The sequence below is a fragment of the Plutella xylostella genome, chromosome 12, assembly GCF_932276165.1.
Source record: "Plutella xylostella chromosome 12, ilPluXylo3.1, whole genome shotgun sequence".
In the NCBI taxonomy this organism is placed as follows: Eukaryota; Metazoa; Arthropoda; class Insecta; order Lepidoptera; family Plutellidae; genus Plutella; species Plutella xylostella.
In genome coordinates this window covers 1514891-1542665 of record NC_063992.1, presented here as the reverse complement: position 1 = coordinate 1542665, position 27775 = coordinate 1514891, and the positions used below count along the sequence as shown (strand labels likewise).

Sequence of the window (27775 nt, the reverse complement as noted above, 5' to 3'; positions counted from 1 at the left end):
ATTTTTAGTTTTAAATCAGTCAATATTGTTACCGACTCCGCTTGCAGTCCAAAGGATGCATTCAATTTAATAATAATATAATTATCTGCTCACTACTCGATTAAACTTCCATTTGTGTTCCTTTGTGTAGTTATAAACCTTTAAACACTTTTATGTGATATGTGAACGTAAAAAGGTACCCAAATCATAGGATACTGTGAGCAAAATAAGTGACAAATATGAGAATAACTCACAAATTGATTGTACTTAAATGTGAAGTGAAAGTTGTAAGATAAAATAGTGCAGAAAGTTGCTATAGCTAAAGTGTATCATCTCGTGCTATAGTAAATAATACCCCAGTAGTGCGTTGCTCGACTCATGCGCATCAAGTCTCCAATTTTCCAATTCCCCACATGAACAATACACAATGTTGTTCTCACTGTGACACAGTCCTACTGTGGATACCCAAGGCAGTGCGTATAGAACTTAAGTGTGAACAAGTTAAAATGGATGTGGAAATAGGAAAGGATGATATCAGTTCTGAAGATGGAAGACTTGTGGTGTTTGGTGATTTGTGCTCGGATGTACGATATGGATTTAAAGGTAAAAATAAAAACTGTTCACGTAGTGTGATGCTTGCTCCTACGGATGATAACATCTTCAACAAAAACACAAATTACAGGCAATTTGGAATAACATTCGGATGGCATAGCACTACTGTTAAGTTCAATACGATTTCCCACCTTCGGCTTCGTAAAAACACCTAAATATTTTCATTAATCATAATCAGATATTCAGACAAATATTTAATAATTTTCCAGCATTCTTTAGGTGTATTATGAATCTAACTAAATTATAAGTAATACTTAATATTATTAGATAGACACTTGTAGGCCAGTTCATAAGGTCATTGATAATTACATAATGGGATGCAAATGTACATTGCACACTCTATCTATGTAATTAGTTCATTATCATTATCACATACTGATGTATGAGTAATCGTGGATATTGATAAGAAATCTCAATCCAAAATCCCCAGACTCTTCAGTACCCAAGAGATAATGATAATCGAGATCAAAAACCCCTGATAAACTGATTTTGATTACATTTGATTTGGGGTGGACGATGTGATGTCAGCTAGTGGCAAAAGATCTGACTGGCTCAGAGGAAGAAGAATATTTTATCTTGATTTGAATTCTGATCTTGATTCAAATAAAAATAAAAATGCATTTAAAAATATGTTCCTAAAAACAGCGTTCCTACGCCAAAGAAACTATTATTTGCCACATATAGGCTGTTCCAATTTGCACGGTAGCTAGACTCGCTGAGCTGAAATTAGGGAATATGTACAAAGGTTCCACTCAGGAGCAATGTTGTTGCAGTCCTATGGCACCCCAGAGGAGCAGAGGGTCTCCACTAAAGTCCGCCACTTCCGCCTATCTTCGGCTGTACTTTTGGCCTCGCTCCGCTCAGGAGCAATACCCCCTTAAAATAGAATATAATAGTTATTTGTCAGTTGGGATTTAATATATCAGAGTTAAATAAAGACTAACATACTGTGCAATTCTATATTGATAAGAGAAGCTGTGGTTAATGCGGATATTCAGTTATCATTTTCATTTGCAAATCGTATTATCACCGACAAAATGACGTCCGGTTGGAAATAAACCACCAATGTATCACATTAATAATTATTTTATTTAAATAAAATATTTAATTCAAATCTCTTGGGAAAGGCTATTAAAGTGTTCCTACAGGGTGGAATTTTATTATTTAAGTTTCCGTTTCCGGGTAAATTTTCCAACATACTTACTGATTTAATTTCATTACGGGACCTAAATACTCAACAAAAAATTAAAATATAATACCTGGTTATTTTAAAGAGTAGTACCTATAGTACATTATCAGCTTTTCCAATATTAAATTCAAGTAAAAAATATATTTTAATACTCAGGAATAATTTTACAATTATAGTGGTACCTACTCGTAAGTATAAGATATTTTTAAATTGGTTTGGGATATTTTTATTTTATTTGCTTCAAACATACATGCATTCTGAAAACAAATATTGCTCAATATAAACTGTGTATTTATTATAAGCCTTTTATTACTCTGATATCAATTATATTTACATTAATAAGTGAACATTAATTGTTTCATGCAATGAGCCGTTTTCCTTGACAGCTGTCAGTTGAGCTTTTGGGTAAGAGGATAGATGGCGTGAAAACGCAGTGTATCAACTGTCAAAAATTACATAGAGAGCAAAGAGTACTAAACTCAGAATAAGAACTCAAACTCAAACTATCTCAAAAGAGTCACTATCTCAAGTGCACTAACTCTACAGTATCAAGGGAGGAGGAGCAGATAGCTCAACTACAACTCAATTAATACAGGAGAAACACAAGGAAACTGAGAAAACTTGAAAAGAACGGCTGTACGCACAATCGCACTGAACGCTGAAGCAACAGTGACATCGACATCATAGAGAAAATAATACTACAATTCTACCTACCTACGTCACTTTCACATTTCGTTAGCCTCACAGAATAACATATTGTGATCTGAGTGTGTTCTGAGGGTTTGAAAGTTGGTACAACCCCAGACAACGCCATCTATTTCTCCAAAAATGAACTTTTTTTTTTTTTTAACAAACGCCTCATTAATTTGACAATTTAAATTTAAACTGTGTATTACTAATTAAATTACACCTAAAAGCTCTGCATTAAGTATATTTTTTTGGCAAATATTTGCTTAATAAATAATTAAGTATCAACCAATCATATTTGCATATTCACTAACGAACTTAAGCATCTTAGCTACGTAATTAAGTAATCTATCTCGCAACCAAGTATCTACTCTAGCTACTGTCCGTCCTCCGATCTCTTTAGTAAGCAGTTATGGACACCCTGGCAACTTTTACTCTGATAGTGGGCGCGAGTCAGTCAACTTAGTCAGTGGAGTAAAAACTACATTACGCTGCGCACGCGCCGCTTGCTCGGTCAATTCGCGAATGAACTTATAACCAACTTTATAGTGCGTGTCGTGTGTGTGTGGTGTATATGTTTTTAAAATGAGTGTCCAAGTAAATATAGGATTTGAAAATCTCGTAGCTGAAGTCAAAGGAAAAGGAGCCGTGTTCACAGATATAAGCTATAAGATCGATAAAGATGTTACAAGTAAGTTGTTGGTCTGACGATGCCGGTGCCGGTGGGTGAAAGTTGCGGATGCAAGGTTTACGGGTTATGCATATGCTGCATCGATTTTAAAATGAGATCCTTTTATGTTGAATGCGTTTATTTGGCTGTCGGTCAATTATTTAAAATGAATTTTCGAAATATTCGTACTACTTAACTTACTTTATTATTAAATTTTAAGAAATAGTTTTGGTAAACTAAGTTAAGTAGGCGAAATAAAATTAAAAATACTTTGATGAAAAATATAGTGGTAAATAAAAAAAATAAGCTCATTATAAAAGTGTGCGAAGAAGCTTTGTTAATCCTATTTGAACTTTGATCAAAATGCAAAAAGTTATCGTTAGGGTAAGTATTCCTAATGAACGATAACTAAATGTGTTACATGGCCAAACAATTTAATAATTACTTCCTATGTTATCATTATTTATCACTAACCCTGCTCTAGACATTACCCCGCTGTAAATAGGTACTCCTATAGTATAACGTTATTAATCATTTTATTCTCTGCGGGATAAATTCCGAAATTTCAAAGAAAATTATTATTAAGTAAATATATAAATAATCGTGTAAGTATAGGACGGGATATGAACCCGTATCTCTATCGTGAGATCATGCGGTGGCTCTTACCGACCGAGTAACCACCACCGCAATCTTAGCACATTATGACACATTTATTTTTATTTTAACTTGGGTTATTACGTTAGACCAGTAATAAATAATAAAATGATCTATATATATACTGTTCGACACATAGAACGACAAACTTCTTTGAATGATAGAGGCGGTCGAACTAAGCATACAATGCATGCTTCGTTAGTTTCTACAAACTGTACCTAAGTATCGGCACACTTTATATTACAATATTACGTGTCTTATCTAAGTAGGTAATACGTCTAATAACTAATATTCTTAACTGTTTATTATGTTGTATGTCCGAGCGTCGGTCAAGCGTGATTTTTGTATAGTCTAGGTTAATCGAGATACTTATTATCGCCGTAGATCTCTCTTGAGATAATTTAATAAATTGGGAATCGATAAGTACCTATGTATAGTTCTTCATCATCAGAACCCATCACGTTCTCACTGCTGATATACGGGTCACCTACCAATGGAGGAAGGGTTTAAGGCCTAGTGCACCACGCGGGGCTAGTGCGGATCGGTGAACCCCAAAAAAAGCAAGCTTGTGCTGACTGTTAGATGTGGTCAAGCTGCCCGAAGGCCTCTGACTAGGCTTTACGACTGCTGCCAAAATAGCAACCAGGACCCACGGCTTAACAAATACAAATAATAAATAAATATGTGGGGACATCTCACACACGGCCATCCGACCCCAAGCTAGGCAGAACCTGTGTTATGGGTATCGGACAGCTGATATATATGTAGGTACACAAATATACTAAAGATAAATATCAACACCCAAGACCCGAGTACAAATATCTGTGTTTAAACAAATATCTGTCTGTCAAAATAAAATGGATGGATTGATTATTGGAACGTAGAAATTAAATAGCTCTCTACAGCCTTCTATTCAACGTGGCACCGTACAATAGCTAAATACTTTGGTTGTACGTGAACCAAAAACAAACGGAAGTCATAATAATTAAATGGGACAATTAAGAATAATAAATCCTAACTTGTTATTAAATTGACCGTGTTGATAGGACGATCGTTAATGTTATAATTTAGTCATTTATAAACCTATTGACACCTACACCTATTATTCATTTTATAGTTCTAGACATCTTATATCCTTTTAGATTGGGTATTTTGTATTGTTCATTACCACAGTGCTTGTCACACGTAAAAACCACGTAAAATGCAATTTTAGAGTGTTGCTAACCACGACTCTACCTCGTTATTGCATGACAACTCTCGAAAGAAGGGTGTTAGGGTCTCTGTATCTGTATGTGTGTATCTGTCACATAGCTCCCAAACGGCTGATTTTAGTTTTGTTTTTAGGGTTATAGGAACATAATTATATAACTTATAGGTAATGTTACCCCGTGTGTTCTAAGCCATATTAATTTTATCAAATTTGGCTTAGCCGTTTTAAAATTGTGCAACTCTGTAGTGTTGAATCAGGGGGTTTTAACGTTAGTTAGGTTTTAGTCAAGCTACAATAACCCATCAGTCTACGTTCATCATCAAATTTTTACTTCTACCTTCAAACCTTGTTGCAGGCCGGTTCCCCTGGCGACGGAAGACCAGCTATGAAGACCAGGTGATCCTGAACGCGGCGTGCGGGGCGCTCCGGCCCGGCCGCCTCACCTTCATACTGGGGCCTTCGGGCGCCGGGAAGACTACGCTTATGACTATACTGGCTGGCAGGAAGTTAGTACCACTTTTGTGTTACCAAAATATTAACATATGTATAGACCGTGTAATAGTTTACTGCAGGACACGGGATCTTGCCATAATTTTCTGTGGAAAATATAGGTACGGTAACAAATGTCGGAAAACTTGAGTTACGGCATAGAACTAATTTTTGAATGAAAATGAATTGCGCTGATTTTATATAAAAGGCGAAGATGTAGGATTGATTGACTGACTAATAATACAACTGTATGGAACATAGTCCTGACGATTATCTAGAAGTAAAATTCTAAAATCAAATGGTCAAAATAAACAAATTCTCAAGTATCTTTCAGGAAATCGTGACTGTTTTATATTATTATGTTTCCTGAGTGTTTGCTACACTTTAGCTCTAGTCCAAATGTTCACGGAGCTAGACTGGACAAAAGCCACATGTCAGTAACAAACCAACTAGAGCCACAAGCCGTGGGGAGTTATCTCTTAGGTTAAAGGAGATAGGAGGGTCATCACCAGTTATCAAAGTTGAGAGATTCGGCGCCGCACCGTCACACTAAACTGTCTTGGGATCCTGTTTGTCGACCTTGACTGTGCCACAAAATTAGTTTAAGTGCCAATTTCTCCATAGTGGGTTAGAGCATAACCAGGGATTATTGATGAACTTTTGACACATCTGTCAAGTATTTAATAGGTATATGGAGATCAACCTTTCCCTGGTTACGATCTATGGAGAAATTGGAGCTAAACATCGTTTAACGGATGCTTACAGTGGTTAGATCAAAAAGACCTCGGAAAAGGATATACCTAATTAGTAAGCTGAAAGGGTGTGACTCAGATTTAATGAACTTTGGTGAATTAAGTAAGTTATTTGAAACCTTGATTATTTAAATATATCCTATGCAATAATATATGAAGCTGATTGATAAGGATACATAAAGTAAACAATGTTATGTCCTTAAACCTTTGCTATTTCATTAAAATTCTAAGAATAGACTTAAGTATATTGTGTAGAAATCACATATATTAACAATACGCCGGCCGTGGGCAATATAATAAGGTGTTATATACCAACAACTAGCATATATTGCAGCTTTATGTACTGATTGGTATGTTATTAACATATTAATTGAATCCAAAGTGTGATGAGTAATATTATTTATCAATAACTATTAAGTTAGTGGATGGACTCTATATTGGACTTAACTCAATTACTAACATATTTTTGTAATTTACGTGTTAAGTTCCTATCTCCCAATAAAAAAATAATAAGTATTCGTTTGTTTCGTTAAATTAAATCGTTCAAAATTAAATAATTTAAATATCGAAATACATTGTAGGAAGTTGGTACATACTCATATTATATTGTAGCGCCGTAAATAAACATACAATAACAATTCTATAAGTATTCTTAAACACATAATGATAGTCGGTATATTAAGTGTGCCTATATGAGTAATCTGGAGGGTTACTCTATACTGACGAAAAACGAACGAACGAGAGCTTTCGTGCAATCGGCACGTTTAATACAACCAGATAGGGTCGTGGATAGCGCAGCAAAGCTCCGAGACTTAGTTTTTCGTCATAATAATTATACCCGTAGAGTGACCCCCCAGCCCCAGAGTATACCCTACACGAGTGAAGGCTATTGCCTCCATCAACCTTTTACCTGCACGTACAGTCACTTACAATTACAACATACATTAACTTTGGCATGCAGATTATTCTGCTTCTTCTTTCATTTTTATCATATAAATTTATATCAAATCGTCTACCTATATTGCATAAAAAATACAAAGATATAGGAACTTAAAAATATTGAAATGCAATACGTGTACGCCTTTCTCTTGTATTCCATCCATATATCATTCCATTCATCCAAAGGTTGCCTGGAAGAGACCGCTCTTAGCGATAAGGCGGCCTAATGAACTTATTCGACTTTAAAATTGTAGGTAATGTATATAAAGATAGGTACTTGTATTGTATTATAGTGTTCTTACTTTCCAACAACACAGTATTAACTTGCTGTTCATACGTAAATTAGTAGCTGACTGTATTATTGCAGGTAGTATTAAGACTTAGTAAGTACCTCTACATGTGCCGTGCATACAATAATGATGCATGCCATCATCGTTTGTTGAACTTAGAGGTCATTCTTGTGGTTTTTGCTCGAATACATATCTTAAGATATTACTTAGGTATACTTTGAAAAAGCATAAGACGCACCTTCCATTGACAAAGGATAGAGTGAGACTTCAACTACTGGTGAATAAATATGAACAAGAGATGTCAGACTACAACCAGAAGCTCGCAGACAACAACCAGGAGTGCGAGTTCAACATGGCCATGCTACAGTCTAGGCTGGCCACACTGAAGTCTGCCCTAGAACAGAGAACTCTGGAATACGAAAACCAGCTGCTGGTGCTGAGTAGTGTGGGCTTAGTTCGGGTTGAGATGCTGCCGGAGAAGTCTTCACCTGCTGAAGCCACCACCGCATCTCCGGAGGCCACCACCACCACCTCGGAGGCCACAAACAGCATCCCGCTGGCCACCACTGGACTCTCGGGGACCACCACCATCCTCCCGAGGGCCACCACCACCTCGGAGGCCAAAAACAGCATCCCGCTGGCCACCACTGGACTCTCGGGGACCACCACCATCCTCCCGAGGGCCACCACCACCTCGGAGGCCACAAACAGCATCCCGTTGGCCACCACTGGACTCTCGGGGATCACCACCAGACTCTCGGGGACCACCACCATCCTCCCGAGGGCCACCACCATCCTCCCGAGGGCCACCACCATCCTCCCGAGGGCCACCACCAGCCTCCCGACGGCCACGCCATCCTCAAGGGTCATCCAGAGTAAATCGGCTACAGCAGATGTTTTTCCGACCTCCAATAATAAATTACATAGGATACCCACCTATGCTCAGGCAGCTAGTAGAATAGTAGGTAATAAGCAGTTACCTAAGATGTCACCCACTTACTTGACAAGGCTTACTACTGATACAAGTAGTAGCAGTTCAGCCAAGGATTACAGCACAGTTGTATACTCCGATAGGCTTGGCAAGGATTTCGGGCACATGTTGGGTAATCATGTAACTGGAAATGTTGTTAATCATTGTTACCCAGAACTTTCATTCGCACAAATAGTACAACTGATTTCAGAGAGGTCGTACACCGAAAAAACTACTATATTAATTATGGTGGGAAATAGTTTAGGTGTGTCAAATTCTGATATAAATAGAAGTTTTGCTATATTAGAAAGCATTCCTGCAAAACATATATTTGTTTGTGCATTTCCTTATTCTTGCACACTGCCTGACAAATACAATTATATGACATGTAGCCTAAATAAAAATATGTACAATGCGTGTTATAAATCTGACTGTATCAATTTCTTTGATACTAATTTGTATGTAGATAATTTTAAGTTGACCTGGGACAGTTTATTTCTGTCCTTAAATCAGAAACGACGTTTAGCTACAGAAGTAGCTCCTCTTATTAACTCAGTTATAAGCATTATAACGAAGAAAACTTGTGTCCCTATTGACACCGTCAGTAGTAATACTGAAAATAGTACAGTAGATTTAAATTAGATTTTCAGACAACGGGAGAGCATCATAGCGTTGATATAAAGATTGATTCAGTTCACTGCTCTCTCGGCTCAAAACTATCGAAGGACAAGACATTTAAGAATGAATTTAAATTGGTACATCAGAATATTCAGAGTATTTCTTCTAAATTGTTAGAAATAGAACTATTTTCGGAAAAATTTAACATTGATTGTTTATGTATCACAGAACATTGGTTAGACGAGAATAAAATGATGTTCCAATTAAAAAATTACAAACTTATAAGCTGTTTTAACAGAAATATCAACGAGCATGGTGGGTCACTTATATTTCTTAAAGAAAATTGTAAATGTAAAGAACGAAAGGATATAGTTGCTCTTTCTGTTAAACACCATATAGAAATTTCATGTGCAGAGCTTAATAAGTATATAATAGTATGTACCTACAGGCCACCTACTGGTGATTTTATTACCTTTGAGACTGTCATGGAGGATGTTCTAAGGTTAGCTTCCAATAGTAAAAAGGAAGTAATAGTGTGTGGTGACTTTAATGTTGACCTGTTAGGTGACTCTCCTAATAGGTCGAAATTGTTGTTACTTTTTAAATCATTTAATCTTTTTAATGTTTTTCTGGAACCAACTAGAATTACACCCACGTCAGCCACTTGTCTAGATAACATATTCTGTAACTGTGAGTTTAAAGACAGTAGTGTGATTAATTGTCTGAGGTCAGACCACAGTGGGCAGACCATTACCTTAGTAAACACTGACAAGACAAATAAAACTAAGGTGAGATGCAGACCGATTACTACAAAGAAAATTGACAATTACTTGAAGAAACTAGACGAAAAACTTCCGAATGTTAAATTAGATTGCAATTCTAATGAGATGTATAGTAACTTGTTTAAGATAATAGCTGATGAGTTTGAGAGTAATTTTGAAACGAAGGAAGTTTTGATTGACAATAAAATTAAATTTTGTGACTGGGCTACAGAGGGTATTCGCAAAAGCAGGGCGACATTATATGATCTGTATGAGATGAAAACATTCATACTCCGACCTGACTTTCAATCTTATGTGAAGAAATATAGCAAGATGTATAAATGTGTCTGTCACTGTGCGAAGACAATTTTTATTAATAACAAGATTAAAGACTCTGCTAACAAATCTAAGGCCGTTTGGACTATTATTAATAACGAAACGGGGAAGAATCGAACACGCGAGACAAATTTATCTTTGAAGGTAGGCAATGACATTATAACATCGAATGATGCGGTGGCGAGGGTCTTTGAAGAGTTTTTTACGAACATTCCTTTAGAGACTACGTGTAACCTGGATTCTTCGGCTGCAGCAGCTGAAACACTGACGTATGAGAACGCACCTTCAACCGATAAGGAATTTAAATTCAGATATATTAATACATTAACTATTATAAAAACATTTAAGTCATTAAATATGAAGAAAACTGAAGACTTGTGGGGAATGTCAGTTAAATTTGTTCTTTCTATTATTAATAAAATCGCCCCAATTTTGGCTAACATCTTTAATAAATGTATCGCTGAAGGTGTGTTCCCAGATCTTATGAAATTTAGTAAAATTATACCTCTGTTCAAAAGTGGGGATATGGAGGACCCTGCAAATTTCAGGCCTGTCTCGGTTCTTCCAGTTTTGAGTAAAATATTTGAGAGGGTCATACTCAGTCAGATGCTTTTGCATTTCAATGATGCTCGATTGTTTCATAGCCAGCAGTATGGTTTTACAAAAGGCAAATCAACAGCCGATGCCGGTACTGCGTTGATTAAGCACATATTTGACGCCTGGGAAGACCATCACGATGCTATTGGAGTCTTCTGTGATCTGTCGAAGGCGTTTGATTGTGTAGACCATCAGACTTTAATTTCGAAACTTAGATACTATGGAATAGGAGGAAAGGCTTTAGATTTGATATCTTCATATTTAGACAAGAGACAACAAAGGGTCGATATTAACAATACTAAATCACAGGGGGCTCATGTAAAAATAGGCGTCCCTCAAGGATCTATTCTAGGACCATTTTTATTCCTCATTTATATTAATGACTTGCCTTTTATGGTTGAAAAATTGACTAATATAGTTTTATTTGCTGACGATACTTCTTTGCTTTTTAAAGTTAAAAGAAGAGAAAATAATTTTAATGAAATTAATTCAATTCTATCTGACATACACGATTGGTTTACCGTTAATAATCTTCTATTGAATTCTAAGAAAACGAAATGTATTAAATTTACACTGCCGAATGTTAGACAATGCGATACTAACATTATTCTAGATGGGAATAAATTGGACCTAGTTAATGATACTGTCTTTCTTGGGATGACTATAGATTCAAAGTTACAGTGGGGACCTCACATTGAAAAATTGTCTGGAAAGTTGAGCTCCGCAGCTTTTGCTGTACGGAAAATTAGACAGCTGACCGACGTTGAAACCGCCAGATTAGTTTACTTTAGTTATTTCCACAGCTTATTATCGTATGGCATTTTGCTTTGGGGTAGAGCAGCTGATATTGAAACTATATTTGTATTACAGAAAAGAGCCATCCGCTCTATATACAAACTTGGTTCCAGGGATTCATTGAGAGAACTATTTAAAGAAATTAACATCCTTACAGTTCCATGTCAGTTCATTTTTTCCAATTTAATGTATGTACGAAAGAATATTTCAACTTTTGATACAATTGGCAGTAATCATGACATTAATACTAGGAACAAGCATAAGCTGGCTTTTCCAGCGATGCGTCTGGCGAAAGTTAATAAATCGTTTTTAGGGTACTGTATTAGATTTTATAATAAGCTTCCAGCAGAAGTTGCTCAAATGCCAGAGAATAAGTTTAAGTGTTACATTAAAGAGAAACTCAATAAAAAAGCTTATTATAAAATTGATGATTACTTAGAGGACGTTAATGCATGGCTGTGATAAGTAGTTAGCTCTGCTCATATTATTATAATAATAATTATTAAGCTTATATGTATTGTATACCAACTAGTTTTAAGTCTTTTTTTGAAAAGATGGCTCAGGAGTTTCTTGCCTCCGTTCTTCTCCTTAGACAGAAAGAGCCCCCCCTTATCCGAACGGAGAGTAATTTGTAAAAATTGACGTTCATCAGAAAATTTTATATTTGTACGATGAATAAAAAAAATTTGAGTTTGAGTTTGAGTTTACTTACAATGTAGGTACTTTAGTTATTTTTTCACAGATAGGTAGGTAGGTTCGTTTAAAACTTTGCTAATTTCATTTTTACTTATAAATTTAAGCATGTTCAAGTGCAAACTCCGTTTTATCCCTATATGGCAGGGACCAACGTTAGTCTAGGATCCATCATCAGATTGAACCCCAGATCTTGACTGACCATCGAATCTAAAGCTAGTACTGTATGCCTGTATAGGTATTATTTCTTGGGCTTTTAGGTGGAAAAACGTGATTTGATCGTTTCGAAATTGAACCTACATTATTTTATTAACCGTGCGTAGTTTCCCTTAAGACAGTGACCCAGCAATGTGAATGCGTCCGCACTTTATCAACTTTGTATTAGACCAAACTCTACTACTTATGGATGTTCCATAGTTCTAAAAATCCATGGACTATCTGACGTGACTTCTATAACTGAGCAATGAGCATCCATAATTTTCTTTCTATCATCAGCTAACCTATGACCTCCGCTTTCCAGAAAGACAGGCGTGTCCGGGTGCCTCCTCGGGGTGGGTCGCGAGGCGGTGCTGGTGTCTCAGCAGGCCACGCTGCTGGACGTGCTCACTGGAAGGGAGACCCTGCAATTTGCGGCCGCCCTAAAGCTGCCGGACTTGTCTAGACGGGATCGGCTTTATGCGGTAATTCTTCTTCTTCTTTGGCTGCGATGTCCACTCGCTAAACTTGTTTTTGGACATCGCTGCACGGAACTACTATCTGTAGGATTCCCGTTCTAGGGAGCTACTTCTCGTGAGCTACATTTAGTAGATTAAGTATTCACTGGTCGAATTATAACGACCAGTTCGTATAATTTTAATGCAGGATCTCAGGTTCGCTGTGGAGTTAACATGTGGACCTCCAATTATCAAAGTCCTATTTCTATTTTTGGGCGATACAATCAGCACCGCCATCATCAAACGCTCATCAAAAGGTGCAAACAAAAAATGGCGATACAAAAACCTTATGATGGATGGCGCAAAATATAAAGAATCTAATCATGCCTATCCAAGATTTCCTTCAGCCAGCTGGACCGTAATTTTTTTTACAGTTTTCTAAAAAGCGTTCACTATACGTAATTTGCAGACGTCGCATGAGTTTCAAACACTTTGCCTACTGGGATTGCAATTTTAAAAAACGTACCTATGACCTTTATTGTATCAGAACTTCTATGTCCAGCTGAGGACGTTTGTTGCCTCCCAATCCTTCACTCACAAGGATTCACTAAAATACCTCCATTATCTTTCAGGTAGAGAACGTGTCGAGACAGCTGGGTATACAGGATGCTCTCAACACGAAGGCGGGCGACATGTCGGGGGGGGAGAGGAAACGACTCAACATCGCGTGTGAGCTTCTTACTGACCCCATGGTCATGCTGCTGGATGAACCCACCAGGTACTGCTATGGTACAGTCAGCTGCATAGAAACCTGACCCTCTCTCAGTATCAGGATTCTGTGCAGGTTACTGTAGCACTATTCTATTCGCTGTGCATATGTCCCCAAGGTCTTAGGCAAACATCTAGAAGCGCTATGGTACCACTAGATGTACCTAGAGATACAATTAGACACTAAGCAATTTCTTAAGAAAAAAATTCGTGGAAAAATCGATGCACTTCAAGTAAATTGCGGTCACATCTCTCAAATCTCACATCTGTTAAAATCTCACTACGAGAACGATATCAACGGTGCAAAATATTTTTTGCTGACCTTTTTACATTTAAGTAATTTAAAAGCCCATCAACCTTGAATAAGCCGACATTTTTAAATAACTGGTAAAGTTACTTGTCCTTATAAACTCATATGATTAAATCCAGTTTTCTACCTTTTATTGAGGTAGGTATAGGTACCTATACGATACGTTACGCTACGCGAAAAAATAATCTACTTACATTTATTTTAACAGTCTATGATATTTGTTTCCTGGGTTCGGTACTTACTTATCCCATACCTGAGCACTTTGCTTAGCTACTTTAGATATCTCTTCTTTTGTTCTCTTTATTATCCTCGTGCGCAAAATGCATCAGTGGTATCTATCTAATGCAAATATTGGAATGTCGCACATAATATATATTATGAATACAATCGTTAACACAATGACAGGAAATGCATTTAAGGTCAAGCAAGGCGTTATAGACTTTAACAATTTTTTTTTTTATGTAAGTACTCTTTTAGGCCCTTAGACCACACTATAACAAACCTTGATGCTGATCGGTATATTTGCTATTTTTACAAAAAATATTTTTTTTTAAATCATGTATCACTGCTATGTCTATAAACTTTAGGTTTTATGAAACTAGACTATTGAAAGATCAAATGATATTTTTTTTGGAAAATATTGTCACACTGCATTATGATAGAAATTAACTGTGAAGTCAACAAGTCGCTTAAGTGGCCGATAACCGGTACTGTTACCCTACTCCCCTGTGATTGTTTCCCAACTGTTTGTTTGTTAGTTTTGTACTGCTGTTATAAGCGCATTGTAATAGGTATTTTTATACTGAACTAGATATAAGCGCATTCTAATTTAACGCAATTTACCACATATTGTAATCTTAATTAGGATAATAATGGCATATAATAACTTAAGTATAATCTGTTATTAAACTTTTTGTAGACTTGTTAGTCTGGTAAAAGTAGGTCCTTTTAAATTAAGTTAAACTAAGACTATAGTCTAATGTTTATGTATTTTGCTTATGATTAATAGAATAGAATAGAATAGAATAGAATATATCTTTATTGAACACCACAAATTAAAATATAAAAAAAGAGAACTTATAAACTAGGAACAATGAACAATAGGCGACCTTATCGCTTAGAGCGATCTCTTACAGATAACCTTAAACATAAAGAAATAAAACTAAAGAAAATTTGAGGGCGGTGTACCTACTACCTAACTACTTATAATATAGCTAAATAAACCATACATACTATAGCTACATAAATACTAACATAAGTTACATATTCTAACTAATATACCTACATACCATTATTTACATACATGCAAACATACATACATCCTATATATATACAATAAATACCTATATTCATACAACATCTCGAAAGTAGGTAAGTAACTATTGAGACAGATAATGTTTTAGATAGATAGATAATAAAGAACTTTGAAAATCAAATCAATCAAAAATCAAATCATGCTGATCAACCCTTCATCTGAACATCTTTCTTCTTCTTCTTTCTTCCAGCGGCCTAGACTCAGTCTCTTCCATGTCAGTCATCCGCGCCCTGCACTCCGTCGCTCGCGGCGGCCGCACGGTGGCCTGCGTCGTCCACCAACCAGCGTCCAAGCTGTACTCCTCGGCTGATGACGTCATCCTGCTGGCCAATGGCAGGACGTTATACGCTGGAGCGGTGGAAGACGCGCCGGCCACGTTCCAGAGGGCAGGGTTCCATTGCCCCCAGTATTATAATATGGCGGATTTTAGTAAGTTTTTTTTTTGGGATGTTTGGAAGAAACCTCCCCTAAGTATATGAAGTTTACGTTATAAGTCTGGTGCACCCTAGACAGTTTGCAAATGGCTCAGACTGGTTAATCCTTAAACCACGGTGACAAAAATAAAAGAGATGAACTAGGCTCATCCATAGTGGATAGTAACGATTAATTTGTGTAGCTAAGCTAGGTAGTTAAGTTCCTACTCATATGTGTTATTACTTACCTAAAAATAATTACTTACCTACAAGCACTAGGCCTTTGTTAAGACCTAATGGATAGGATTTTTCCGTAATAGTCCAAGAGAAGTCAAGTGCTAATTAGACAATAACCTGAATAAAGTGGGTTGTTTTTATGTTGATATTAAACCGCTTGATGAATAATTTATGAGAGCATTCTTGTAGGTAGTCTAGATATAGCACGACATATTCTGACTGCTCAGGATTATTCCAACTCTTATTATTTATGTTACAAATACTTACATACTTTAGATGCGATCATAAGGTAGAAATTTTATCGAAAATCGCCTAAATCAGTTAAAATGACGAATTGAATCTTCGCTAATCCGTTACGCCTACACGGATATGTAGAAGACTGGATAGAGCAGTTGTTAATGACTGGCTGCTGTTCCAAGGGTCCCGGGATCGATCCCTTGCTGGAGACAGATATGCAGCAAGGGATCGATATTAGGTATTGTTCTTGAGACATGGATGTGTTTTAGATGGTTTTAGTAGATATGTGTGAGAACAAGTGTGTATGAATCATAATGCAGATAATCCACTAAAGTATATATATATTTTATTATTGTTATTAAACAATCATATTCCTTCAGTTCTAGAAGTGGCGAGCGGCGAGCACGCGGGCAACCTGGCGCTGCTGGAGAATGAAGCCAGAAGCTACGCGCACGAGATGAGGAAGATCGCCCATAACGAAGTCAGCGGGAACAATGGGAAACGTGAGTTTAAGAGTAAATGATGTAAATGATGTAGGCCAAGTTAAATTAGGGATAGAACGGTTGATCTCGAAATCTGCTTAGTACTCGTATATTACCTATGGACCGATATTGTTATTAGTGTGTCTTGACATCGCAAAGGTTGCAGGAAGGCCATGGATTAGAGCAGGGGTCGGCAACCGGCGGCCCGCGGGCCGCATGCGGCCCGTGGACTAACTCAGTGCGGCCCGCAAGCCTGAGGTCCGTAAGAAAAAAATACCAAAGCAAAAGGCCATATTATACTAAGCCATATAGTTAAGATTCTTGAAAGCTCGCTCCCACCTGAGGGTAATAAAAAATATAAAAATGTACCTAACTACTTATTTCATATATTTGCTGTACTTATTCAATTCTTGGAAAATTATTTTGCGTTTATCCGCCGCACGTGGCCGTCGGTGCAGGCAGGCGGCTTCTTTGAGACAATAGGCGGCGGCAGTCTTTGATTAGACGCAGGTGTGCGGCGGCGAAAAATTCAAAGCGACCGGCTTTAGTTGAAATAACAGCCGCGCGTGCAGCTCTCGCCTCATTCGGTTGTGGAAATTTGCCGGAAACTCACGTCTCATCTGGTTGCTAGCTTCTCGTTTCACCATTCTTCAGCATCTCACGCACGACGTATGAGGTAAGTACTTTGTATGCACTCGTGAATTTGTTTTATTTTATTTACTGCTTTTGTAATCTGTCTGAAGGTTCACACATAAACATGTGTGAACCTTCAGATTGTTCGGTTAACATGACATGAGGTTAGTTACGAGTATGTCATGTTTTATTAGTTATGAATATGGAGTTGAATTTGCAGGTGCTAACTAAGTATAACATATAATTTTACAACGAATTTTATTTTGTTCATTATTGTTACAGGATAATTATACAAACATGGCTTCAAGGAAAAGGAAGATAGAAGACGAAAAAAGAGTTTTTAACGAATTATGGACAGAATTATACTTTTTTATCGAGTTTAAAGGAAAACCGTTATGCCTGATTTGTCAAAAGAGTATTTCTTCAGTAAGGAATATAACCTGAAACGACATTACGACACTGAGCACAAAGCTAAATTTGACTGTCTTGAAGGAGAAATACGAAAAAGGAAAATTTCCACTTTGAAATCGTCATTACAAAGTCAACAAAACATATTTAAAGTTGTGGCAGACAACAGCGAATCGAATGTTCGTGCCAGTTACAGGGTAGCAGAGATTCTAGAAAAAAGTGGACGTCCGTTTACCGATAGTGAATTAGTAAAAGAGTGTGCCTTAGCTATCGCAGAAGAAATATGCCCAGAGCAAAAAAAAATATTTGAAAATCTTTGTCTCTCTGCGAGAACTTGCACCCGACGTACTGAAGACTTGGGTGCTAATTTGTGTGAACAACTCAGGGACAAGGCGCAGTCTTTTGACTGCTTCTCTTTAGCGATGGATGAAAGTACGGATGTGTCGGATACAGCACAGCTACTCATATTTGTACGTGCGGCATTGACGAAAACTTTACTGTTTACGAAGAGCTTGTGAAAATGTGCAGTTTAAAAGGTACGACTACAGGAGAAGATTTATTTCACCATGTGGAAAAAGCTCTGAACTCATTGCAATTAAGCTGGGAAAAGTTAACAAGTGTCACTACCGATGGAGGCAAGAACATGAGCGGTCAAAACAAAGGTGTTGTTGGGAGAATCATCAGCAAAGTGAAAGATTCTGGATCTACTGTGCCATTGATTTTCCACTGTATTGTCCATCAAGAGGCATTGTGCTCCAAAGTTATATCCTGGAAAGAAATAATGGATACTGTAACATCCTCTGTTAATTATATAAGAAGAAATGGACTCACTCACCGTCAGTTCCAAAAGTTTTTGGAAGATCTGGAGGCTGATTATGGTGACGTGGTTTACTACTGTGAAGTGAGGTGGCTGAGTCGAGGTGCCGTTTTAGAACGGTTTTTTGATTTGAGAAAAGAAATTGGAAACTTCATGGAGATGAAAGGAAAGCCAGTGGAAGAGCTTACTAACAAGCAGTGGATTATCGATCTTGGTTTTTTAACTGATTTGACCAAGGAACTGAACCAGCTCAACAAACGTTTGCAGGGAAAAAATAAATTGATTTGCGACATGTATTCAGATGTCAAGTCATTTGAGATGAAACTGAAACTGTTTATCAAGCATATTGATGAAAAAAAGCTTGACCATTTTCCCAATTGCAAGAAAGCCGTGGAAGAAGCTGGAAATAACTTTGTGTGGGAAAATATCACAATGAGAAACGTGTTAGCACAACTACAAACTGAATTTGTAAATCGATTCACCGATTTTAAAAAGAGCTCCCTTAACATGGAAATATTCCAAAACCCTTTTGGAATTGATGTTAGTGAGGTACCAAGCTTGTACTTGCAAATGAATATTGTAGATTTGCAAAGTAATAGCCAACTTAAAACTGCATTTAAAGAAAGCACAGACTTGATACAATTCTATGGAGGTTTGAGCTCTGAAAACTTCAAAGAATTGAAAAAGTTTGCTCAGCAGATAATAACTATGTTTGGTAGTACATATTTGTGTGAGCAGACTTTTTCAGTACTCAACTACCGCAAAAATAAGAATTGTTCGCGGTTAACGGATGAACATTTAGAAGAGATACTGCGCGTTTCTACTACTAAAATGAAAGCAGACGTTAAAAAACTTGCAAGTCAAATGCAGCAGCAAAAATCGCACTAGTTATTTTTATGTTTAATTTATGATTATTTGTTAGTTTTAGTTATTATCTGTATAGTAATTCAATGAATATAGACATGATTGTATGAAGATATATGCGTTTTATTTGAAATACATGCCCGAACCTATAGATATAAAAATAAGTGCGGCCCGCACTGAAACTCTGGCAACTTAAGTGGCCCTGCTATAGCAAAAGGTTGCCGACCCCTGGATTAGAGCAACGCAGAAAGATGGCTTGTTTATAAGAAGGCTCTACCCAACAATGGGTGATGGAAGGCTGATGATGAAGATCAACTTATAAATTCTAATGCTAACTACATAATTTAAAAATGTATACTTAGCAGCTATCTTACCAGGGAGCTGGACTATGTCATCAGCGTTGGCTATGTTTACCAGTGTTTAAAACCTTCCTTCTACTTCCCCAGTGATAGTCCCAGTGCCGGAAGCGGAAGCGCTCCTACAGAGCCCGAAGGCGGCGGCGGCGGCGGCAGCGTACCCGGCGGGAGTGTGGTTACAGCTGCGAGCGCTGCTGTGGCGGTGCAGCGTGGGGTCGCTGCGGGATGTTTACTTGTCGCAGGTGGGTTTGATGGCTGCCATTGATGTTACTGATGAAAGTGAGGTAGTTACACGGCCGAAGCGCCTATAGAATTGGAGATGTGGCTCGCGATAAATGTTTTCTTGCTACTTAGTTACTGGTAACCAGGAACCATGAATTTTATAATATGTAATAAGAAAAGTATAGTATAATATTGCAAAAATCTTAGCGCTACCTACATAGAGCCACAATTATGGAATAAACTATAGGACGTCCTATACATTCGACACTGACAAAATTTTCGGTAAGTATTCCGTTTATTATAAATTCGGCCATCCATCCGTAAATATACATACCTACACAAGTGGTGCCGAAACAACAATCTCTGTGTTAAATTGAGAGCCTGAGCCTGATTGGCATAGCCAGTTGAACCTGAACTAGTTTTACCAACACCTAGAACAGCAATTCCTATAACAACTTCATCACTAACCTCTCACTTGTCCCCAGGCCCGTCTCGCATGCCACCTGCTGGTAGCCCTGCTTCTCGGCGCGCTCTACGCCGGAGCTGGCGAGGACGGAGCCCGGGTCACCACCAACACGTCGTGCCTGTTCTTCTTCCTGCTGTTCCTCTTCTTCTCTAACGCCATGCCTACTATACAGACTTGTGAGTATTGTTTTTAATTTTAATCAGTCACGAATATTTAATAACTGCTGGGTATATGGTTGTTCTAACCAGCACCATGATACTCGATCCTCGCGATTGGCTACCAGATTTTCCACGTTTAGCCTAGCGGCTGGATAGCTAGATGCCACCCAATCTCATGCCTGGAAGTCTGTAGACGACCTAAGTTGTTTAGGACATATGTACCAATCTGGTTGTGATTACCAATGGAATTTCGAATATACCCCGCAATAGCCCCTACAGTTTCTGAATAGAAATAAATGATTTGCTTATCTTATACCTATTTAAAGTCCTTTTTCTTGAACAGTTCCAGCGGAAGCGAGCGTGGTGGTGCAGGAGCATCTGAACAGGTGGTACTCCCTCACTGCCTACTGCATATCCAAGATTGTTTCTGATCTGCCACTCCAGGTAAATACGTCACCCTGGCTGAATCTTGTCGTTAGGCTACATACCCACGAAATTACCCTTTGAACGCCAATCCAATACAGCCAATCCTGACTGTGACTGTTTCCTTCCATCGTTTTTTTAATCCCCTTTTCATGTCATAGGTACTTTTATACTATCTCATACGAAAGTAGTCTTTATCCGGTTACATTGAGAGTAGAACGCATAAATAAAAAGTGTACCTACTTAAATCCACCTACCAAGCGTGAATATTATCACAAAAACCCTATGGTCTTAGAGGACGATTATGTCCTGTACATATCTCTGCCTGTAATCCACTGTAACGAGCTATGTATTTATTTCAAGCTGTCTCTACTTCCCTAATCATTCTCCCCTGACCTTCCAGCTCCTTTGCGCCACAATATTCATGGTCCCCGCCTGGGTGCTGACGTCACAGCCGTTTGAGCTCCACCGCATGGCTCTGATGTGGGCGGTGTCGATCCTCATCACGATCCTGGCGCAGACCTCGGGCCTGGTGGTCGGAGCTGCTTGCGGGGTCAAGGTAAGTTAGTTGCATCTGAATTCTTCTTAGTTTTAAGCGTGTCGACGACAGACTAGATGGTAGTTTTGGACTTAGGTTTATCATCGTGAATAAAGTATTAGCCAGTGAGATTAGCATCTATCGCTGACTGCCCAGGGTAGGTATATTTAGCGTAAATTGGCATAGAAAGCCTAAAGAAGCCACCGGTTTTCTATACCCGTGTAGGCTTGTGTCCAAATATTAATAGAGTAATATGCTAAAATGAATTTCAATAATAGGCAATGTCATCATCATCATCATCATCTCAGCCATAGGACGTCCACTGCTGAACATAGGCCTCCCCCAATGTTTTCCACTTTGACCGATTGGAGGAGGCGCGCATCCAGCGGCTATGGCAATGTAATTTTTTTTAATAAATCATTAATCTTCCACAGCTCGGTCTATTCGTGGTGCCAGCGGCCAACATCCCAATGCTGATGTTCTCGGAATTCTTCATCCCATACAACGAAATGCCAGTCTACCTCCGACCACTAGCCCACATCTCTTACTTCCGCTACGCTTTCGACGCCGCCATACAAACTGTGTATGGCTTTAACCGAGAGACGCTACCGTGTTACCAACCGTATTGCATGTTCAAGCACCCAGATAAATTTCTGAAGCATCTGGGTTTAAACACGCAATTTCAGACGGATATTTATGCTTTATGTATATGGATAGTACTGCTGCAGTTTGCTCTGATGTGTGTGCTGACTTTCAGAATACACAGGGCGTGTCGATAATACGGTGTTTTGTATATTGAGTTACAACATCAAGTTGATTTATATAATTAATTGCAAGTATAGTAAATTAATTGTAAAATAAAATGACAAGCTTGTTTCTGTGATACAGTGAAATTAATTATAATTAGTTATTGCGAATAAGCGAGTGACAATACAAATAATAGTCTTTTTTACACATCGTATAACTAGCAGTAGGTACATTTTAATACGAAAATATCATGACATCTAATTTACATTTATTATTTACAAAATAATATATACTTAGGTAAGTTCTCTATACATACATAAGTACAAGCTCTAATATGATTTGTCTTTTATACCTAATTGTGAGGGACTAAACCCAAGTGTGTCAGTTGAATAAATAAGAGTGGTTCATTATCTTAAATAATTTAGTATGTAGTATTCACTGTAATTAAACCTTCTGTATTCTAGTGGTCGACTCAAAAGTTACAATTACAAAAACCCATAATAAGTACCTAGCTCGGTATATTAAAATGTTTTTTTATTGTCAATTATTTTAAACATGTATTTTTACTTTTATATTATTAACAATTTATTTCGTATTTATTATTAGTAGGTACTTGTGACTGTAAAAGATCTGTCTTAACGAAAATACTGGTTTTCTATGTAATTTTAATATTGACAAATTTTAACGCAGTCGTAACATTATGTTTTCAGTTAAGTAGTACACATTCTAATACCTAAGCCTTAACTTAAAGTTAACATCTGCTATTGTATATCTAGGTACATTATGTAAATAATGCTCACAATATAAAAATAATAATATATATTATGTAGGTAGATAAATAATATTTTATAATTAGTATCTAAGGGTTTTAAAAACTGCCATCAAATATAAATAAATAAATATACAAATACGGCTAACTGGTTTCCTTTCCATTTCATCATTTAATTAAATAAATTCTATAGAAATAACTTCATTGTAATGAAAAATCTCCCTCCTGGATATTAATAAAAACTGAGAGTTGATGGACACAACAAAAATTTACCTACTGTCGGAGACTAAAATCATATCTATATCATTATGTTAAAATAAGGTAAACTGAATGATAATATTTACAAATGATACCTTTTACAGTACAAAATTTACACCTGTGTGAGTGTGGGTTTTGAAAGTAACCGTTTGTTACCTTTGTTACATACAAAGTGGCGCCTCTCGCGGTAGATATCGTAAAACAAATGGCATAATAAGATGCAATAAATTAATAATTAATATGTACGCAGTTCACATTATATTTTTAAACATCAAAACGTACACATTTGCGATACTTTTCACAAAAACTACAATAAGGGCCTTACGAAAACGAAGTTTCAGAGCCCTGCTGCACTAACCACGACTCTATCCCGTTGCATTAAGGTACCATTTGGCATCAAAATACATAAGGTTTCAGTTAGATGTCGTTGCCAAATGAAGCCGTTAACTATGATTGCTAGGTATTTTCATGACTTCCTAGCTTTATAAACTAAATGCTGTAATGTAAGCGTATTAAACTAAACCTATTATACGTAATATGACTTTTTATACAGCCTGTAACTGAGATGTTAGACTCAAAAGCTTTTAAATGCTATCCAACCATTTTGTTTTTGGTTTTCGTCGTCAACTATTATGTAAGTGTACAGAAAATTAATTAATGTTAACAAAGTATAGGTATTATAATTAAATCGTATCATACCTAAGTATTATTAGTCGGTATGGTCTATTACAAAGATGCTTTCCCAATAAGTACGCAAACTGTAAAAAAATTGCATAGGTAGAGTGAGCACAAAAATAGCTACCTAACTCTGAACTGTGTTAACCCATAGGTCGCCAACTCAGTTGGTCGCGAACAGTTTTCCTACTGGGAACGAAGCTTTAGTCACTCATTCAGCCTTAGCCCTTCAAAAAAATGGCATCGATAATCCTAGAAACTCCCTTAGACTAGAAGTAGAATTCTATACAATGCAGTCATTTGGGATGTTTATTACCTCTCACTCTGAACACTAGGGCCCATTTTAGTGCATCCTAGAATAAAATGCGTAACCCCGCCATTACATACTACGCAAAAAAAAAGTATAAGATGCGCAATTAAAGAAACTATAATGAATAACGGCAGACCTATCTTCATTCGTATTAGTATGACTGTCAATACCTACTATTAAAGGGACGCTTATGTAAAGGCCGCCATTTTTATATAGTTACTTTATCTGCGCGGGTTATACATGCGATTGCTGTTACTTTCTATTCAACCAATCACATAGCTCCGTTTTTCGTGTGACTAACATACCGACTGTGTGACATAAATAAGAAACTACACAATTATAGATTTTCAAAAGAAGCACCACATTTACTATAAAGTGGTGAATGCCAACATAAAAAAATATATTGTTGGAATGTACATTTACTTACATCTTTGGTGCAAAGAAATACTTATTATCACGTAAATTATTATCCTCTTGACTATCAGGTGGTTTATATTCTAGAGCGGTGCTTGAGATGTCGGCTCGTACAATCTTAGCAGTTTCCTGAAAATAATGAAAACATTAGGTTTATGATTTATTTCAAATTAAATAAACATTACAAAAATGGGTAAGTACATTAAATTTTGAACCTTATGGGATATAAGATTTGCTATTATAGTTGGTAATTTCAAACTCAGTTTAAGTCAGTAGGTAGGTATCAATAACTCAAATTACCTGCAAACGTCAGGCGGCAGCGTCATCGTCTTATACCAGAGAAGTATGCTGAGAGGAACACTCCACGTCCTTAGCGGCCCGAGAATAAAGGACAAAGTCCCATACTCCAGCCAGAAGAAATATGCCAGCAGCAACTGTACAGACAGCAGCAGAATAAACGGAAAATGCTTCACTACTCGCTTGTACCCTCTAGTGTACTGCTCGGCCAAGTAATAGTCCAACGTTTGAGCCAACACCAGTATTAACGGAATCTGGACAAACATCAACTGGACTCCTCCATAAATATATGTAAACGGTTCGGGCAAAAATGAGCCTTTTATCAAAATACCCCACGCGAATATGACTCCTATATGCCCGTCTATCAGCTCTCCAATGGACCACGGGCCGAATGGGAGATATAAAGCGTATAGCACTATGGGGTAGAATATTCTGTCAACTTTGCTGAGCAGCCACATTCGTCGGATCATCCTCTGGTGGAAGGACCGGCCTGGCTGAGGAGGCTGCTTCGTTATCCGCATTATGACTAACGGCACCACGTTCAGGATTAGTAGAGTACTGAATACAGCCTGAAACTAAAAAAAGAAGTGTTAGGTAACACTCACCTTTGCAATGTTATTTTAACTCATTGTGGACATAAGATTGTGGCAGCGTTATTTGTTTGATTATATCTACAGATGCAATATTTGTGATTGATAAGATACTTACTACAACACCTGCATCAAGCATTAGCAATATCCTTGGTGTAACTGGGAAATTAATGATAGTGCCATCTAAAGAGAATGGATGCTCAATGAAAGCCTCCTTGTCTAATTCATCCACTACCCTGACATACATGTTATGTAAGCCTTCTTTGTATAGCGATGGAGTCCATTGTGCAACATACAATGGACCTTCCACATTATAGCATGCCATCCAATGGACTTTGTCAAAAGATATTTCTACAGTCTTAATGTTAACATCACTGAATGCCAAAATTCGGACATGCGTAGAGGCCAAAGACAATGCCAATGGTTCCCGGCCGGGCATCAAATAGCGAGCATTCTTTGGGTTTGTAACCAGGACTAGAGGCCACACGTTGTGCTTCTGATCAATGAAAGATAAGTGGCCATGGTCAATGGCTACCAGACGGTACAGTCTATTATCTTTCCAGTCTCCTAATTCAAGCTCCAGGTATCCTGCTTTTTGTTTTGTGTACATAAATGGCACGAGCCCACCCATGGAGTGCAGATGACCGCACAGGTAGGCTTGGGAGCTGTGACTCTCGCCAATCATCTTACGTAAGTTCATCTTCTCTGGCTCCTTGTCCAGCATTACTATACAGCTTGTTGGGTAGTGACCGAACCACACAATGTGATCAGCTTTGTCTTTTGCTTCTGCATACAGTTTGGCAATGTTCTGTTGTTCTCGTGTATCCAGGACACCAATGAAGTTGAATGGTCTGCGGAGTCCCGGCTCAGGACAAGCATCTATGCCCATAAATGCCACTTTGACCCCATTGCTTTCATCAATATGAACATACGATTTTGGTCTCAAACTTCCCTGCACTGAGTAGTTGCGGAAGTAGTTGGCTTGATCATTTAATGCTTTAATGTTAAAGTTATCTGAAAGTAATAAAGTTGTGGTCAGTTACAGTTTGATTTTTTATCTAGAAATAAATCAATATTTAATGTTAATTGAGAGTAATAAATTTACCGTGATTTCCTCTGATGTCTAGCCAGACAGTGTCATCTGTTACCCCTGATTCCTTTATTATATTGTAATAATAAACCCATTCTGTTTTAACTTGTGAACTGCCCAGATTGTCTTTGGCTTTAGCATCAGTCAAGTCCCCAGTAGCTAGAACTACCAGTGGTTTAACTTTCTTAACAGTACTATCACAAAACTGCTGAAACTGGGATATTCTACCAGGATCCCTGAATATACTGATGTGTATGTCTGATATCTAAAAAAAGAAAATCTAAGATTAACTATAATGTACGAAGAAATTTGACGAATCATTCCATTACTTTGTTTTCTAAATTTCTTTGTCTCAAATATGAAAAACATGCATTGTTCTTTAGCTCTAAGGAATGTATGAAAATGTTACCTGTAAAAACCAAATAAGATTTTTGGGCGAGCTTCCCACAGAATTATACTTATTTCCAATATATTTGGTAAAGTTTATGCCCCCATCTCTATCTTCTATGTAGAAATTGTGATCGGTCGCAATCAAGTTCAACAAATTCGACATAAATATTGAAAGTAACAATAGAGCTACTATCAGCGATATTGCTATTTTGGAGAATATCATTTTCACCTCTTTTTAACACTTCTCGACATAAAATATTAATTTGTTACTACCTAATTAACATTAAATGTAAGAAAAATTAGAGCTGTGAAAATTGTAAACTTATTTTCGAATTTTCCGAAGCGAAATAAAGTGACAGTTGGCAGCTGTTTGAGAAAAAATAATGATGACACTGACAGTGACATTGTCAAATAGACAAGCACAGATTACTCCGGGCCCGTTTTTTATTGTTTATTAAATAAATCAACTTATTAGATAAATAAATATAAAAATCTGTATACAATAAATGTGTAAAAGCATAGAAGTATGTCTTATTATTACTTTCATGACTAAAAACCACAGAGGAAGACACAAGTCTTTGAAAATGCCATATGCGGAAAAAACATATCATGAAGAATAGAACGGACCCTTGCTATATTATAGGTAACTAAAACTCTCTGAATAATGACGGTATCTCGCTTCGCTCGGCTAAAA

General features: G+C 37.3%; 2 protein-coding genes and 1 long non-coding RNA gene across 4 annotated transcripts; 2 read left to right on the top strand and 1 right to left on the bottom strand.

The window, feature by feature from the left end:
- The first annotated feature begins 9 nt into the window (after positions 1-9).
- Positions 10-22544, top strand: LOC105390238 (ATP-binding cassette sub-family G member 1). 2 transcript variants are annotated; one of them, XM_048624710.1, is made up of 11 exons: positions 10-582; positions 5357-5507; positions 12762-12921; positions 13527-13672; positions 15478-15716; positions 16555-16677; positions 19825-19976; positions 20442-20598; positions 20924-21024; positions 21407-21562; positions 21976-22544. In XM_048624710.1, the coding sequence occupies exons 1-11, from the start codon at positions 393-395 to the stop codon at positions 22318-22320; spliced, it is 1920 nt and encodes a 639-aa protein (XP_048480667.1). In that variant the 5' UTR covers positions 10-392; the 3' UTR covers positions 22321-22544. The 2 variants fall into 2 exon arrangements, with proteins under 2 accessions (XP_048480667.1, XP_048480668.1); XM_048624711.1 differs by lacking the exon at positions 10-582 and adding an exon at positions 3002-3158.
- On the top strand, positions 16836-17615 carry LOC125489287. The gene is made up of 2 exons (XR_007266860.1): positions 16836-17332; positions 17572-17615. It is a non-coding gene; the product is annotated as an uncharacterized LOC125489287 (long non-coding RNA).
- On the bottom strand, positions 22413-27449 carry LOC105385812 (transmembrane protein 62). Its single transcript, XM_011556255.3, has 5 exons — positions 27101-27449; positions 26707-26956; positions 25720-26615; positions 25015-25586; positions 22413-24843 (listed from the first exon to the last, which is right to left on the bottom strand). Exons 1-5 carry the CDS (start codon positions 27302-27304, stop codon positions 24798-24800), a joined length of 1968 nt encoding a protein of 655 aa, XP_011554557.3. The 5' UTR covers positions 27305-27449; the 3' UTR covers positions 22413-24797.
- Positions 27450-27775: the final 326 nt, after the last annotated feature.

Excerpts from the sequence above, each read along its gene's own strand:
- LOC105390238 (XM_048624710.1), top strand. The coding sequence starts at position 393 with ATGAACAATACACAATGTTGTTCTCACTGTGACACAGTCCTACTGTGG. Across the intron at positions 583-5,356 it reads TGTACGATATGGATTTAAAG|GCCGGTTCCCCTGGCGACGG; the intron begins GTAAAAATAAAA and ends ACCTTGTTGCAG. Across the intron at positions 21,563-21,975 it reads GAGCTGCTTGCGGGGTCAAG|CTCGGTCTATTCGTGGTGCC; the intron begins GTAAGTTAGTTG and ends AATCTTCCACAG.
- LOC105385812 (XM_011556255.3), bottom strand. The coding sequence starts at position 27,304 with ATGATATTCTCCAAAATAGCAATATCGCTGATAGTAGCTCTATTGTTA. Across the intron at positions 26,957-27,100 it reads ATCTTATTTGGTTTTTACAG|ATATCAGACATACACATCAG; the intron begins GTAACATTTTCA and ends TTCTTTTTTTAG. Across the intron at positions 24,844-25,014 it reads CTGCCGCCTGACGTTTGCAG|GAAACTGCTAAGATTGTACG; the intron begins GTAATTTGAGTT and ends CATTATTTTCAG.